The 15,972-nt window shown below is 46.4% G+C and overlaps 1 protein-coding gene across 1 annotated transcript in view; it reads left to right on the forward strand.

Moving 5' to 3' along the window:
* BIN3 (bridging integrator 3) overlaps nt 1-15,972 on the forward strand; it is a 97,679-nt gene that overhangs the window by 61,762 nt on the left and 19,945 nt on the right. The window contains exons 3-7 of the mRNA XM_068274667.1: nt 5,055-5,095; nt 5,508-5,569; nt 6,580-6,716; nt 10,610-10,650; nt 13,352-13,493. Coding sequence (XP_068130768.1) covers nt 5,055-5,095; nt 5,508-5,569; nt 6,580-6,716; nt 10,610-10,650; nt 13,352-13,493 — 423 coding nt within the window. The remainder of the gene's footprint in view (nt 1-5,054; nt 5,096-5,507; nt 5,570-6,579; nt 6,717-10,609; nt 10,651-13,351; nt 13,494-15,972) is intronic.

Below are 15,972 nucleotides of genomic sequence, written 5' to 3' on the forward strand. Positions count from 1 at the left end.
AACACAGCAATACATGCATGCAGCTACATTTGAGTCGTCAGCAGGTGCTCGTCAGCCAATCAGGATGCACTGTCATACACCCTTTACCTGACATACCACATCTAGCAGCCATTAGCATTCAGGTGGGAGGCTTCAGTTGGACGCAAATCGCAAGATTGCGTCGCTAGCAGGACCGCCCCGTGCAGGCATCCCTCCCACAGGGGTCCCTCCCTAACCGCTCACCTGTCCGCCATGTCCTAGAGCTGAAAAAAAAGTTTAAAAACACACGATTGGTTCGCACGATGGCCAGGGGCCCCGGACCTCTCTCACTGGCCGGGGCCCCAAGGCCAATGCGCGATACCTGGAGGGGAGTGCAGGTGGGCCCGGACCTCTCACACCCAGGCTCTGGACCTCTCACATCCAGAAAACCCACCAACACTGCCTCCATACTGAATGCTAAATTCGACGCACACAAGCAATAGAACACAGCAATACGTGCATGCAGCTACATTTGAGTCGTCAGCAGGTGCTCGTCAGCCAATCAGGATGCACTGTCATACACCCTTTACCTGCCATACCACATCTAGCAGCCATTAGCATTCAGGTGGGAGGCTTCAGTTGGACGCAAATCGTAAGATTGCGTCGCTAGCAGGACCGCCCCGTGCCGGCATCCCTCCCACAGGGGTCCCTCCCTAACCGATCACCTGTCCGCCATGTCCTAGAGCTGAAAAAAAAGTTTAAAAACACACGATTGGTTCGCACGATGGTCCAGAGCCTGGGTGTGAGAGGTCCGTGCCCACCTGCACTCCCCTCCAGGTATCGCGCATTGGCCTTGGGGCCCCGGCCAGTGAGAGAGGTCCGGGGCCCCTGGCCATCGTGCGAACCAATCGTGTGTTTTTAAACGTTTTTTTTCAGCTCTAGGACATGGCGGACAGGTGAGCGGTTAGGGAGGGACCCCTGTGGGAGGGATGCCTGCACGGGGCGGTCCTGCTAGCGACGCAATCTTGCGATTTGCGTCCAACTGAAGCCTCCCACCTGAATGCTAATGGCTGCTAGATGTGGCATGCCAGGTAAAGGGTGTATGACAGTGCATCCTGATTGGCTGACGAGCACCTGCTGACGACTCAAATGTAGCTGCATGCATGTATTGCTGTGTTCTATTGCTTGTGTGTGTCGAACATCTGCTCACTGCCCAGGATCTGTTCTCTTTCCTCTAGCCTGTTGAGCAAACAACTTGGATCACCACCACTGCCCAGGATCTGCTGTGGAACTCAGCTATGCGTTTATTAATAGCAGCTATTTGTTTGGATAAATTCACAATGCAGTAAAATTTTATAAACATGTTAATAAATGTTACTGTACATTGTGAATTTAATGCTAAAGCTAGATTTAAAGAAAATTGTGAAAAAATAGAAATTGCATTTTTTGACACAAAAAATTGTGATTCAGTTTTTTCCTAAAATCATGCAGGCCTATGGCAGAGCGTATAATGTGAATGAGGCCTTAGAGTGCCACGGACATCTATAAGCATTTTTGTTTCCTCATATTCCTTTGAAATGGACGTCTTAAAGCATTTTGTACACTTTGGGCAGGGCCGTGCAGAAGGTCCTTAATTGGGGAGGGGGGGGGGTGCTCAAATTTAAAATGGGGGACTTGCAATGCCCCCCCCCCCCCCTCTTCCCCATCACACCCCCTCCTCGTTTCTGGCTCTGGAGTGTCATGTGGGTCCTGGCTATGGGTGGGTATCGAGTGTCATGCGGGTGTTGATTGCAAGTACTTAGTGCCATGTGAGATCTTGTTGCATGTACTGGATGTCATGTGGGTGCTGGGTGCAGGTACTGGGAGTGACATGGGTGTGAATACTTGGCGCAATGCCTGTACTGTGTCCGGGCTATGGGTGGGCTTTGGGCGTAACATACTTTGGGTTCGGGTACTGGTTAAGTGGGTGCTTGGTGCAGATAGTGGGGGCCATGTGGAGGCTGTGTGCAGGTGTTAGAGTACTTAGTGCAATGTCAGGCCCGGGTGCAGGTACTTTAGGTCATGTGAGCGTGAGTACTGGGTGAAAGCTATGTGGGGAAAGGCTGGATGTTGGAAGAAGTAGAGGTCAGTGTGGGTCCTGCAGGAAGGGAAGTCATTGGGTTTGCTGGGGAAGGGAGAGGTCAGCTGGGGAAGTGGAGGAGGTCAATATGGATGCTACTGGGGACAGGAAGAGTACTGCTGGGGACAGGAAGGATGCTGCTGGGTAAGGGACAAGTCAATGTAGGTGCTGGGGGAGGGAGGGGTCAGTGTGGGTGCTGGGGTATACGGGATCACTGCAGTGCTAATGCTGGGGAGGAAGAGGTCAGTATGGGTCCTAGGTGGAGGGAGAGGTCACTGTAGATGCTGGGGGAGGGAGAGGTCAGTATGGGTCCTAGGTGGAGGGAGAGGTCACTGTGGATGTTGGGGGAGAGAAAGGTCACTGCTGTCAGAGAGACACTCTCTTACCTGCTCCCACACAGCTGTGGGGCTGGTTACAGTAGAATTCCTGTATGGTACCTCTTTACTAGTGATGTCGCGAACCTCCCGATTTTCGGTTTGCGAACCTTCGCGGAAGGTTCGGTTCGCGGAAAAGTTTGCGAACCGCAATAGACTTCAATGGGGAGGCGAACTTTGAAAAATAGAAAAAATTATGCTAGCCACAAAAGTGATGGAAGACGTGTTTCAAGGGGTCTAACACCTGGAGGGGGGCATGGCGGAGTGGGATACATGCCCAAAGTCCCGGGGAAGAATCTGGATTTGACGCAAAGCAGCGTTTTAAGGGCAGAAATCACGTTGAATGCTAAATTGCAGGCCTAAAGTGCTTTCAAACCTCTTGCATGTGTATACATCAATCAGGGAGTGTAATTAGAGTTCTGCTTCACACTGACACACCAAACTCACTGTGTAACGCACCGCAAACAGCTGTTTGCATAGTGACGGCCGTGCTGGACTGATGCGCAACATGGCCAGAGTGCAGGCCGTGGCAGTTTTCCAGCCCATATGGTCGCCGGGCTGTGGTAGCTCAATAATTGAACAACAGTGACTGTCCAGCTGATCAAATTTGGTCTGTCCACAATGAAGCAACAACCTTATTATCTTCTTGTATGTAGGTAGGCATAGGTAGGAGTCCCAGTATAGGTAAGTAGGCATAGGTAGGTGCCTCAGTAGTTAGCTAGGCATAGGTAGGAGACCCAGTATAGGTAGGTAGGCATAGGTAGGTGTCCCAGTAGTTAGCTAGGCATAGGTAGGAGTCCCAATATAGGTAGGTAGGAGTCCCAGTATAGGTAGGTAGGCATAGGTAGGTGCCTCAGTAGTTAGCTAGACATAGGTAGGAGACCCAGTATAGGTAGGTAGGCATAGGTAGGTGTCCCAGTAGTTAGGTAGGCATAGGTAGGAGTCCCAGTATAGGTAGGTAGGCATAGGTAGGAGTCCCAGTATAGGTAGGTAGGCATAGGTAGGTGCCTCAGTAGTTAGCTAGACATGGGTAGGAGACCCAGTATAGGTAGGTAGGCATAGGTAGGTGCCTCAGTAGTTAGCTAGGCATAGGTAGGAGTCCCAGTATAGGTAGGTAGGCATAGGTAGGTGCCTCAGTAGTTAGCTAGGCATAGATAGGAGACCCAGTATAGGTAGGTAGGTGTCCCAGTAGTTAAGCATAGGTAGGAGTCCCAGTATAGGTAGGTAGGCATATGTAGGAGTCCCAGTATAGGTAGGTAGGCATAGGTAGGTGCCCTAGTATAGGTAGGTAGGTAGGTGTCCCCGTATAGGTAAGTAGGTGCCCCAGTAGTTAGGTAGGCATAGGTAGGTGTCCCAGTATAGATAGGCAGGGCCTGGCTGGCACAGTAATAACAATTATCAAGGTCCAGCTGCAACAGATAGGGCTGTATAATGTCAGTGTCAGTGAGCAAAACACACAAAAAAACACATCAGGGAAACATTAGCTCTCAAAAGAGCTGTTGAGGGGTGCTATTTTAGCAATAACAATCAGTCAGGAGCAAGTCAATAGCCTAACTAATCTTTCCCTAGGAGAAAAAATCTGCAGCAGCTCTCCCTAGTCTGTCTATTTGCAGCAGGCACACGAGTGACTGTAATGGCCGCCGGAGGCTGCCTTATATAAGGGGGGTGGGGCTCCAGGGCTTAGTGTAGCCTGAATGGCTACAATGTGCCTGCTGACTGTGATGTAGAGGGTCAAAGTTTACCCTCATAGTGCATTATGGGGCGAATCGAACTTCCGCAAAAGTTTGCCTGGTTCAGGCGAACGCGAACCACCAAAGTTTGCTACATCTCTACTCTTTACTCCAAAGTGTCCCAGATGGGGAGTAGCTTCCTGTGGATGTGGGTGGGGCTTCCTATGGGATGGGGCAGAGCTTATCGCGGCCAGAGGTGGAGCTTTGTTTTTACAGTCAAAGGGGCCTTTTGGGGGGAATTGGGTGTACTTGGGCACCCAGAGCCCCACTTATGCACGTGCCTGATTTTGGGTCAGTGCCAACTTTCTACTCTACTCAAATTGCTTTCACTACAAGGTACACATTTTAGATTTTCATAATTGGCATAATCCTGTATCTTAATTAGCGTAATTCTCAATAATCTCAAATGTATTTGCAATTCAATGACAATCCTTCTGATTAATGTGGACTTTGGTACATAGAGTTTTGGGCAAGACATTTAATAAACACAATTCGGACATAGCTGGCACTGGCACAGTGCTGTACAGATGCATTGCTAGCCTGCAGACTAGTAACGTGTTTTGTTGCTATGGAAGGGGAGGAGGGATGACAGGGCTGTGTGCAATGGAGCAGTCTCCAATGAAAGTGTTAGGGAGTAGAACAATGCGCTCAGCTGATATGATCCGCCGCTCTGCATCTCTTGGCAATGCATCAGGGCTGCTGTACACTCACTAGATTCTTTGCAGAAGTGCCCCCGACCACGATGCTTAATTGTCCATCAATATCTTTGACTTGCTTTCTTGCGACTGTGTGGCAATAGCGAGTACTGCCATGTACTGGCCGGGGCTGTATCTCTGTATAATGGGACTATTCACACATCTTCTCTGTTTTCAGGTAGAGAGAGACTTTGAACGAGAATATGGCAAGCTGCAGCAGTAAGTAACTCCTCCCCAAAGCTATACACTAGTCTGTACTTTCATTGTTGCTCATTTTATTGTTTACCTCCTTTTGTTGCAGTATTTGCCCAAAACATTTATGATTAGCCCCGCCCATGGGACAGGATTTGCGGGTGGCAAATCACAGCTTCTAGCAGCCAATACAGTTACCAGGCAGCCATGTTGATTGTTCAGTCATAGCCCCAACTTTCTCTTACGCTGTAAAGCTAATTTGCTTGGCTCTTCCCTAGTTGCTGCTCTGAATCATTATTACCAGATTTGCATACTTCACCCACCAGCAGTCTTCTGCATTCTCCACCTTGCATATAATGTTTTTTGCTCTCTTGTAGGGACCCTCTAATACCCTTGATGTTGCATTTTTAACATGATTTTTCCCTTCTGCCTCTCACAGGCTTGAAGACCAGACCAAAAAACTTCAGAAGGATATGAAGAAAAGTATAGAGGCTGATTTAGGTATCTTTTCTACAATATCTCAGCTTTTTCTCTCTCTGGTCATTCTCGCTTTTCAACTAGAGCAGGCAGAGCTGGGACAAGGTCCTCCAGCACCCAAGGCTGAGACACCAAAGTGCGCCCCTCCATCCCTCCCACCCCAGCTGTCACACACTGATTGCTATTAGACTAAGAGGTGCCCCAGGACCCACAACCTCCCCAACACCTTAATCTCTAGTTACCTGGCTTGCAGTCACTGCCATGTATCCCCTTTTCTTATTTCTTTCTGCTTCAAACACAATTAGGAATGACAGCTGAATGAATTCTGCACCCCCTCCTACACTGCTCCCTGAGGCTGGAGCCTCTCCAGCCTATGCCTCGGCCCGGCCCTGAGAGCAGGAATGTCCAACTCCAGTCCTCAAGGGCTGTATTTTTGGCACAGCTTAAGTTAATTGATGGGACTGTATCAGGAAAGGTGTGTGGTTCATCCAGTAAAACATACTCCATTTCTCTGTCCATATACTTGTGCTGTCTCCAGAACTTTGGGATTTTGGAAATGACCTATGAAAGTTGAGGCCCAGAGCTGCAAAACAGCAGATTCCAAAGGATCACCCTTGCAGCAAATGTATCCAAACATCCCAAGTAGGGTCCGCTCACAAGAAGATAACAAAGGCATATGACCGTCACTTCGACCATCGTTTTGGGGCCACAGAGGTGTCCCCTTTGTCAAGGCTTTGTCATAACTGCCTGTCATATTGCTTTAACAAAGGGGACCCGTCTAAGGCCCCAAAACAATTGTCATAGTGACTGTCATATCCTTTTATCTTTTCTGATGGAACAATCAGTTCTTTTGTCACTGCAAACCTGCTTGTGTGCGGACCCTACTTTAAATGTTTAGCTGCAAAACAAGTAATTGAAACCATTTGATGGTCAGGCGCCTTTTAAATGGCCACTTTGCATTTGTGTGTATATAATTGAATGTCACTTTAAATCTTCAGTATGGTTTTACATGACTGTGTTTTTGTCCCCAACAGCAATGTCAAAGTCCGCAGTCAGGATATCTTCAGACCTGTTAACAAACCCCCTGTGTGAACCAGACCCTGATTTCTTAGCAATGGTCACTGCATTGGACACCGCAATGAAACGCATGGATGCTTTCAATCAGGAAAAGGTACTTGTGCTGCTATCCAGTATACCTCAGGAGAGAATACATTTCTGCTGATCTGGCCTATTTATGTGGGGAGCTGCAGCTGCTCTGCATTCAGTTGTTCTTGTCATCAGGTGATTGCAGTGCATTTATGAAGCTCTGACTGCTTTAATAGGAGTAGATTATCATTTCCATTCCAGCATGCGATCATGAGAAAGGCGCAATGCATGAATATATCAGATGTTAAAGGTGCAGTTTATATTCTGTGCAAGCATGTTATTGAAAAAGAAAATGGGTATTAAATATTGGCTTCACCTTCAGATATATGCATACTGTAACTGAAACAGGCCGGTCAGCCTACTTGTATCACAATCGCAAGCAAATCAAGCCTTGTTGCTCCTTCAGAAACCTCCTCAAGGCAATGGTGGGTTCTGGGAAGGGGGCATGGCCAAATCAAACACCAATGTTCCGGAAAAATAAAAAAATAAAGTTGTTAATGACCTGACCCGAGAAAAAGCTACCTATGGTAAGCACAGTGATATGTTTATGGTCAGTTGCCTCTCATTGTCCCCCATTCCCTGTAGTCCCTCCTTGAAAAAAGTTGACTATCAGCTAAAGTCATATTTTCAGACAGAGAGGCCGTCTGGCAGCTATCCTCCCACTCCCTCCTCCTCTCCGCCCCATTTACTCACTGTAAGAGGTGAGAATGGGAGGGTTAAAGAGGGAACATCGTGGCAAGCCTGTCCCTTCCTGTCTGGAAATTTGACTTTTTCCATTTTTAAGAATGGAGTGTTTCAGTGATGTCCAAAGTCCAGCCCGCAGGCCATTTGCAGCCCGCCAAGCTATTCCTATTGGCCCTTGATGTTCATATTTATATTTATGCATGCGGTCCCTCAGCCACCTTAAAAAGCTCTACCCCTCCCACAATTTAGCTCTTCCCCTTCCCACAGTAGCTCCGCTTCCACTCTTTGTAGCAGCAGGGTGCCGCTGGGGTTGATGGGGCAGAGGATCATCAGGTCCCCAGCATGCTGCAAGCATGTGAAGCAGCAGGGTGCCGCTGGGGTTGATGGGGCAGAGGATCATCAGGTCCCCAGCATGCTGCAAGCATGTGATGCCAGTAGAGTGCCAGCCCAGAAGGTAAAAGAGGAAGTAGTAAGTGATTGAAGGAGAAGAGAGTGACTGCACTGGAGCAGCACGCACATATGTATTGTCCATTGGCTTTTATGTTAGCATTTACAGTAGATAAAGGTTTCCTGCGCCTTGCAATATAACCCGGCCGTGAACACTTTATTGGACAACACAAGCAATTTTCCATTGAGTTAAAGAATGCTAGTGCCACTGATTCACGCTAAAACGCAACCCCCGCCACTCATGCCATGTGTCGTAACGTGCATGAAATCCTGCTCCTGCACGCTTCGGTCAGTGTTTAATTTTGCTAGTTCGGCCCCCTAGCAATCTCCAGACAGTCCAATGGCCCTTGGTCTAAAGAGTTTGGACACCCCTGGAGAGGAGGGAACAGAAAGAGGAACAAATAACACACATCGGTATGTGGATCCAGCAACATACCTCTATACTTACCTTAGGTCGTTTTTGCCACAGGTCAAGTTAAAAGGAGATTTACAAAAAAAACCTGCAGTATTTTGCTTTCCACTTTTGTGCTGGTTTGTACATCAACTCACACCGGTCGGCACACAAGCTGACACTTCATGCATCAGAACCTTAAAGAGACTCTGTAACAAAATTTTCAGCCTTATTTCTCCTATCCTATAAGTTCCTATACCTGTTCTAATGTGGTCTGTCTTACTGCAGCCTTTCCTAGTTGCACAGTGGCTGTATTATCTCTGTTATATAATCTAATCTTCTTTCCATTGACAGCTTTGTCGGCTGAGGCAGGAATGTGCTGCTCTATTGTGATAGGATAGAAGTTATACACACCCTCTCCAAGCCCCCTCCAGGCTCTGTGTGAGTCACAGACTGAGCTCTTCTCAGCCTATCACAAGCTGGTTAGCAGCCATGTCTTTTGTTTGTAAACACTGCCTAAAACTGGCAATTACAAGCCAGGATTGCAGCAGGGAGTGGCAGAAACAGCACAGAGGGGCCCAGGAGAACATAATGAATAGAATGGTATGCTTTTTAGTGTAAGAATTTTAGAGTACAGATTCTCTTTATGTACAGTACACATTGGGGTCCTGTGCCTTTAAATAAATGGAACGCGTCCACAACATGCATCAAACCACGTTTACCAGGGAGTAATAGGATCTCTCACACCCGCACCATTTATAATAAATGGGCTGTGATGGCTTAGGGACAAGAGAGAATCGCTCCCAGCCAAGCCACAGTGGCTTGAAGACAAATCACTCACAAGCTCTGTTTGCCTTAAAGCCACTGTGGCCTGGCTGCCAGCTCACTGTCTGTTTTGGAAATTCTTAACTGGCTGCAAACAGCAGTGGAAAAATAGTTGTAAATAACCGTAAACTGCAAAATGGCTTGTACAGCTCCAATCTAGGCTTACAGAAATTCTTATGAGTGAAATGTCCCTTTAAAGGGACTCCGAGCAGTGCAGAAACTATGGAAAGATGCATATCATTTTAAAGCTCTCTTTCTCCTCTTTCCAATGATATATAAACCACCACCCTACGTCTTTTAGTTTTCGCTATTTTCGCGATTGAAATTGCCGCGGCCGCAATTTCGATCGCGAAAATAGAGAAAACTAAAAGGTGTAGGGCAACGATTTAGGTGTCGTCAGAAAGAGGAGAAAGAGAGCTTTAAAATGATATCCATCAAGCCATAGTTATATTGTATTACACAGGACGACACTTTCCCCAGTGTCAGCAGCTCCATTCTGCTGAATGCAGCTGCTGACTTTGACAAAAAGTCGCCCTGTGTAATACAATATAACTATGGAAAGATGGATATCATTTTAAAGCTCTCTTTCTCCTCTTTCTGACGACACCTAAATCGTTGCCCTACGCCTTTTAGTTTTCTCTATTTTCGCGATCGAAATTGCGGCCACGGCAATTTCAATTGCGAAAATAGCGAAAACTAAAAGGCGTAGGGTGGCGGTTTATATATCATTGGAAAGAGGAGAAAGAGAGCTTTAAAATGATGGGCATCTTTCCATAGTTTCTGCACTGCTCGGAGTCCCTTTAAAGTGGACCTGAACTCAGAACTTCCTCTCTGCTCTGAAAGTTAAGCAACAGCATAATAACCTTTAAAAAAAAGAAAAACATGTTTGTTATAGCTGATTCAAATCCTGCAATAAACCTGCACTGTTTTTACTTCCTGCTTTCATGGAAGCAGACATACTGTTAAGCTCATTTGTAAGCACATGGTGTTATCTGCTATCTCTGCCAGGCCAGTCATGTGACACGGGGAGAGATCCAATTACAACTTGTGATTAGTCACAGATGAGGGGGAATTACACAGGCTAAACTCTCTAAATACATACAGGTTGCATTTCTCTCTGTTTTCCTTCTGTCCTGTGCAAGAGTTCAGATCCATTGTATCTGTGCTTTATCCACCAGAAGTAATATTCTGTGGTTTGCTTTAATCAGAGCAGGTGTTCTCAGGCTCTTGTACAGGGCCGGTGCTCTGCTGTGATCAGCACAGCCCGAGGAGGTAGAAATGATCTAGCTTCCCCAGCTGCTGCTTATACTATTCATGGGGTGTGGGTAAGCAGCACTGAAGTGGTTTAGAGTAGCATTTGGGAGCGCTGTACAGTACAGGTGAATAGAACATGGCTCAGCCATCGGCTCTGTGCCGTGCTCTGAAGCACCAGTCTTCATCACTTCACTGAAGCTTACCGGTGATTCAATAACCACTAGAAATTGTCCTCTCCTATTCCCCTCACTCAGGCTGTTCAGTTCAGGGGGTGATGTACTCCTGCACTTAACATAAACTCTGTGTTGTCATTGCAGGTCAACCAAATTCAGAAGACTGTGATGGATCCTTTGAAAAGGTTAGTAAAGCATATGTGAGCACTCGTGCGTCCTGTGGTGTGTGTACAAATGTTTTGTTTGCAGTTTGTGTTAATGCTGTATGACTTATTCTGCATGTTACAGGGTTTTTGCAGGAGTGCAAATCAGAAAAGCTGTAATGCAATGTGTATGTGATGTGCTGAGGAAAGGGGCGCAGGGGGTTGGACTGGTTTTCAGTGACAAGCTTTCTAGACAAATACTATAGATATGAACGTACCGAATATGGATGAGCATATATTGAGAAGGGCATATAGTGTAGATCCCTGGTTCTCAATGTGTGGTACGTGTACCGCAGGGGGTCCCCCCCTCAATAATGCGGCCATGTTTCTGAAGTCTACTGAAGCTCTTAGAAAATCTTCACCTGCAGTACTTTTGCTTGCCCCCAGCTTGGCAGCCACCAATTAGGCCGCAGCTGCTGGGGCCAGGCTGCGGCAACGCAGATGGGAGTGGCCAGACCCTCACCAGAACTTTGAAAAAATATGCCGGGGGGGGTGGTCACATGACTAAATGAATTACACTCAATCGGGTAAGTAATTAACCCTGAGACGAAATCCCCATCTACCCCTCTCACCCAATCCTATGACATGACAGGCTTTGTCCTTTATACTGGAGGTCCTGTAAAGCTGTTAGGTGGGACTTCCATGGCTTGGAATTGTTTTTCCAGTACACCCCGAAAATGCTCATTCTGATGTAGACCTTAGGAATTTGGAGTCCAAAAAACCTGATTCATCTGACCAGGCCACCTTCTCCCATTGTCCATGGTCCAGGTGTGACACATTCCCATGGAAGGACGGGTGAAGTGGGGTGGACAGTCTGATTGTTCTGTGGCTACGCCGTCTCGTATGCAGCTAGGCGTGATGCAATGCGTGTCAGGACACCTTTCTCTCCTGTCCAGCATCATGTCCTCAGATTCTGCAGATGTTCTGACACAGCCGTCTAGCCATCACAGCTCGGAAAACATAGCTCAGATTCTTATTCCTGCCCATTTTCCCTGCGTCAAACATCTCATCTACAAGAACTGGCTGTTCACTTGCTGATTAATATCTCCCAGCCTTTGGCAGATACCATTCTAACAAGATAATCCATGCTATTCACTTCTCTCAGAAGTTTGAGGGTTGTGGCTGATTGGTGTATATTCACAGCAGTATACTCTGTATTACAGTAGTATATATTGGAATAACTGCTGCATCAGTAATAGTTTATGGTGTATACAGGAACACCACCTGACACACTAATGGTTTGTGTAATACTTTATAGAGAGCCTTGCAAGCTTACAATCTAAAGGAAAGGATGGGGGGGGGGGGGGCAAGAGGTTTGCACCACTATTGTTTTCAAGGAAAACTGAAGTGTAAGGTATATGGAAGCTGAGACATGTATTTCCTTTTAAAGACTGCAGATTGCCTGGCTGTCCTGCTGATCCTCTCTCTCTAGCACTTTTTAGCTATGGCCCATGAACAAGCAGTCAGAGCACCCTAACCTGCAAATACTCTGACTGAAGTCTGGCATGCTTTTTTTCAGGTGTGTGATATAGACACTACTGCAGCCATAGAGATCAGTAGGATGCCAGGCAACTGGTATTGCTTAAATTAGGACATAAATATGGTGCCTCCATGTTCCTCTCACGTCAAGTCTACTTTAAGCCATATATTATATACATGTACAGCAACAAGCCCTATGTTAAACACAGATATAGCTGAAGTGTATACTTATTTTTTTAGAAAGTGTTATAGCAGCATGCTTCATAGTGGTATATATGTTCGGTGTGTGTATAGTAACAGGTTCTCTAAGGCAATGGATGTCTGATAGTTGTAGCAGTGATCAATTATTGACCTCTATAAAGAGATGTATGGAAACAGATAAATGTAGCAACAGTGGTATATATGAGACATATATGTGTAGTATCTGGCCATGTATGGGAGTATACAAGTGTAGTAGCAGTGATTTATATGTAGTATATGGCCTTGTACAGGAGTATACTATATATGCATGTGTAGCAGCAGTGGTGTATATGTGACATATGTAGTACAGTACATGACCTTGTATGGATGTATCGTATATATGCGCATGTGTAGTTGCATTGATTTATATGACATATATGTAGTAGTACATGGCCTTGTATGGGAGTATACTATATATGCATGTGTAGCAGCAGTAATGTATACTGTATAAGACCCATATGTAGTATATTGGTCGTGAATGGGAGTATACTAGTGCAGTAGCAGTGATGTTTGAGACATATATGTAGTATATGGCCTTGTACAGGTGTATACTATATATGCATGTGTAGTAGCAGTGGTGTATATGAGACAAATATGTAGTATATAGCCTTGTGTGGGAGTATACTATATATGTATTATATGGCCTTGTATGGGAGTATACTATGTAGTAGCAGAGGTGTATATGAGACCTATATGATGTATACGGCCTTGTATGGGAGCATACTATGTACTAGCAGTGGTGTATATGTGATCCTATATGATGTTTACGGCCTTGTATGGGAGCATACTATGTAGTAGCAGTGGTGTATATAAGACCTATATGAAGTATACGGACTTGTATGAGAGCATACTATGTACTAGCAGTGGTGTATATGAGACCTATATGATGTTTGCGACCTTGTATGGGAGCATACTATGTAGTAGCAGTGGTGTATATGTAGTAAAGTCCTGTTATGTCACACAGGTACAGCAGCGTCTTCCCCTCGTTGAACATGGCTGTGAAGCGCAGGGAACAGGCACTGCAGGAATACAAGAGACTCCAGATTAAGGTGGAGAAGTATGAAGAGAAGGAGCGGACTGGGGCGATCATTGCCAAGTTACACCAGGTGAGTGTGGCGGCTGCTGTGGCCAGTGGTAACCAGGCTGCGCAGTGTGTGGTTTCTGCTCTGCTGCTGGTTTCGGTATATGAAGAGGAACCGCTGTGTGACATTTCTAGATTTACAGGTGATTTTTATTTAGTATTTTTAAAAGTGACCAAAGAGCTGCCCCACACTGCTGTATTGCCCTATCTAAGCTTGCTAATAGAATCTATTTCTGACATTTCCGTCCTCTGCCTATTTCTAGAAACCACTTCCCCTTCTGTCTGTCAGAATATTTTCTGCAGAGTATCAGCTCGCTTGTCATGGGCTGAGCGTGCGACGTCACCGACACTCGGCCATTTCCTGTCACACCCGCTGTGTATGCCATGTCACTTTCTGTAACCGCTGGCTTCAGGCACATTATGTGCATAATAAATCTGCAGCAGTGCTGCACCTGACAACTCGAGGAATCTGGAGTTGTAGAAGGTCAATACCTGGCCACTTCCTCCACTCTCCTCCACCCACTGCTACCCTAGAGCCAGAGGCAGTGCATGCACTCCTTGATCTCTCATTTCATTCTTATCTCCACCTAGAGATTCTTGCCCTCATTTTTATTTATTTTATTTTTTTTGCACTAAAATATAGGTCACATGGCATGACCTACTTTCCAAGACGAGACATTTCCTTTGATTTTATGGACAGTTGTATGGCTTGTTATTATTATTTAAGCATTTTTGCATCACTGACAATTGCTGTAATGCTTTATATCATTGGGTAGATCTTGATCTACCGATAGATCAAGAATAGATGAGCAGGTTTTGTTACTGTCAGAGGAGTGGAAGGATTGTGCACTAGTGATCCTGCTCTTGCCAGCTGGCTCCCTGCTGTATCCGTGCCCCACATCCCCTGCAACATGGTGTACAGAGTGCGCTGCTCAACACTACCTGTGTCCCCTTGCTTGTGGAGCAGAGCATGCAAGTGGCATTGTTAGCTGTTCAATGATTGGAGATTCTTCCTGTGTAGCAATTGCTCTCTCCTATCTATGACGCCATCTAGTGGCAGCTTAAAAGACTGTATCATCTTTAGGGCACATTTGGCTATGGGGAGGGGGGCTGACTTGTACTAGGGGCACATCTGGCTACTGTGGAGAGAGCTATACTGGGGAGGGGGCTTATACATGAGTCAATCACTTTTTCCTGGTCTCTGATGGAAAAATCATAACATTTAAAGTACATGTAAACATATACAAATAAGAAGTACATTTTTCCCGAGTAAAATGAGACATAAATTACTTTTCTCCTTTGTTGCTGTCACTTACAGTTAAAGAGTAACTGTTAGGCATAAAATCCAAAGCAAGTTCTGTATTAGTAGATGTTAAATATGGAAAATTGATGCTATCCAGGCAATTCAAAAACTTAAAATCAATCTCACTTTTTTTCCCCCAGTAAATTATCTCTCCCCAAGCCCCCAGGCTCTTATATCATACACACGGCCGCAGAAGGGAAGTTGCAGTGCATACTAACTCAGCCTCTATCCCTCCTGTTCTCCCCGCCCACACCTCTCTTCTCTCTCATTGGCCGCCTAGTCTTCTTCGGTGGTTGCAGGCAGCCAGCTGCTAGGATGCAGGGGGGGGGGGGGCAGCACCTGTCCTCGTCCCCCCTTTTTTAGTGTGCCATGTCTGTGCCTTCTCCGCACTCCAGCCGCGTTTCCGCCTCCCCCGCATCCCCCATTAATATCTCCTCCCCGCACTATTACAGAGCACAGCGGGGAGGAATATAGGCAGTACGCACAGACTCGCCTACTAATGGTTCCAGGTGCTGGAGTTCCCATCTATATTCTCTGCACTACCGCCGGCAGTGGTGAAGAGATTATAGACGGGAACTCCATTGCTTGGAACCATTAGTAGTTAAGTCTGTGTGCCTGTGTACCTTTATTCCTCCCTGCTGTGCTCAGTAAGGGCTGGTTCACACGGACGCTCGGCAGCGTTTAACGCCAGCGATTACTGTCGATTGCACAAACGCGGCGTTCAGATCCCGATCCTAGAAGTCCAGGGCCGGCTAGCCGCCGTGGCTTTATGTCCCCCTGCGGGGACGAGTAATGACGGGAAGCCGACGATCACCGTATCGCCGTCTCTGAATGAGATGTTACAGGACGACGCGGCTTCCCGGCCGCTCCAACGCCACCTGTCGTTCATGTGAACCAGCCCTAATAGTGCGGGGAGGAGAGGAGATGCGGAGGGGGGAAAGTTTCAGCCTGTGGGACCAAGATGGTACCTGCCACAAACAGAATTCTCTTCATTTATTATTTTGAATTCTCTGAAATCAAGACGGGGAAAGTACAATACATCGGCTATGTAAGTAGAGCAAGTAATTATCTTCCTGCATATGTGTTTTTTTTTCCAGGCATTCCAGGGTAATAGTTGTACTTTAAATAATAGAAATCTGACAGAACCGGCAGGTTTTAGACCAGCTCATCAAAAGCACTTAGTAAATGGCAGCTGCTCCAT

Source organism: Hyperolius riggenbachi, chromosome 3 (genome assembly GCF_040937935.1).
Source record: "Hyperolius riggenbachi isolate aHypRig1 chromosome 3, aHypRig1.pri, whole genome shotgun sequence".
In the NCBI taxonomy this organism is placed as follows: domain Eukaryota; kingdom Metazoa; phylum Chordata; class Amphibia; order Anura; family Hyperoliidae; genus Hyperolius; species Hyperolius riggenbachi.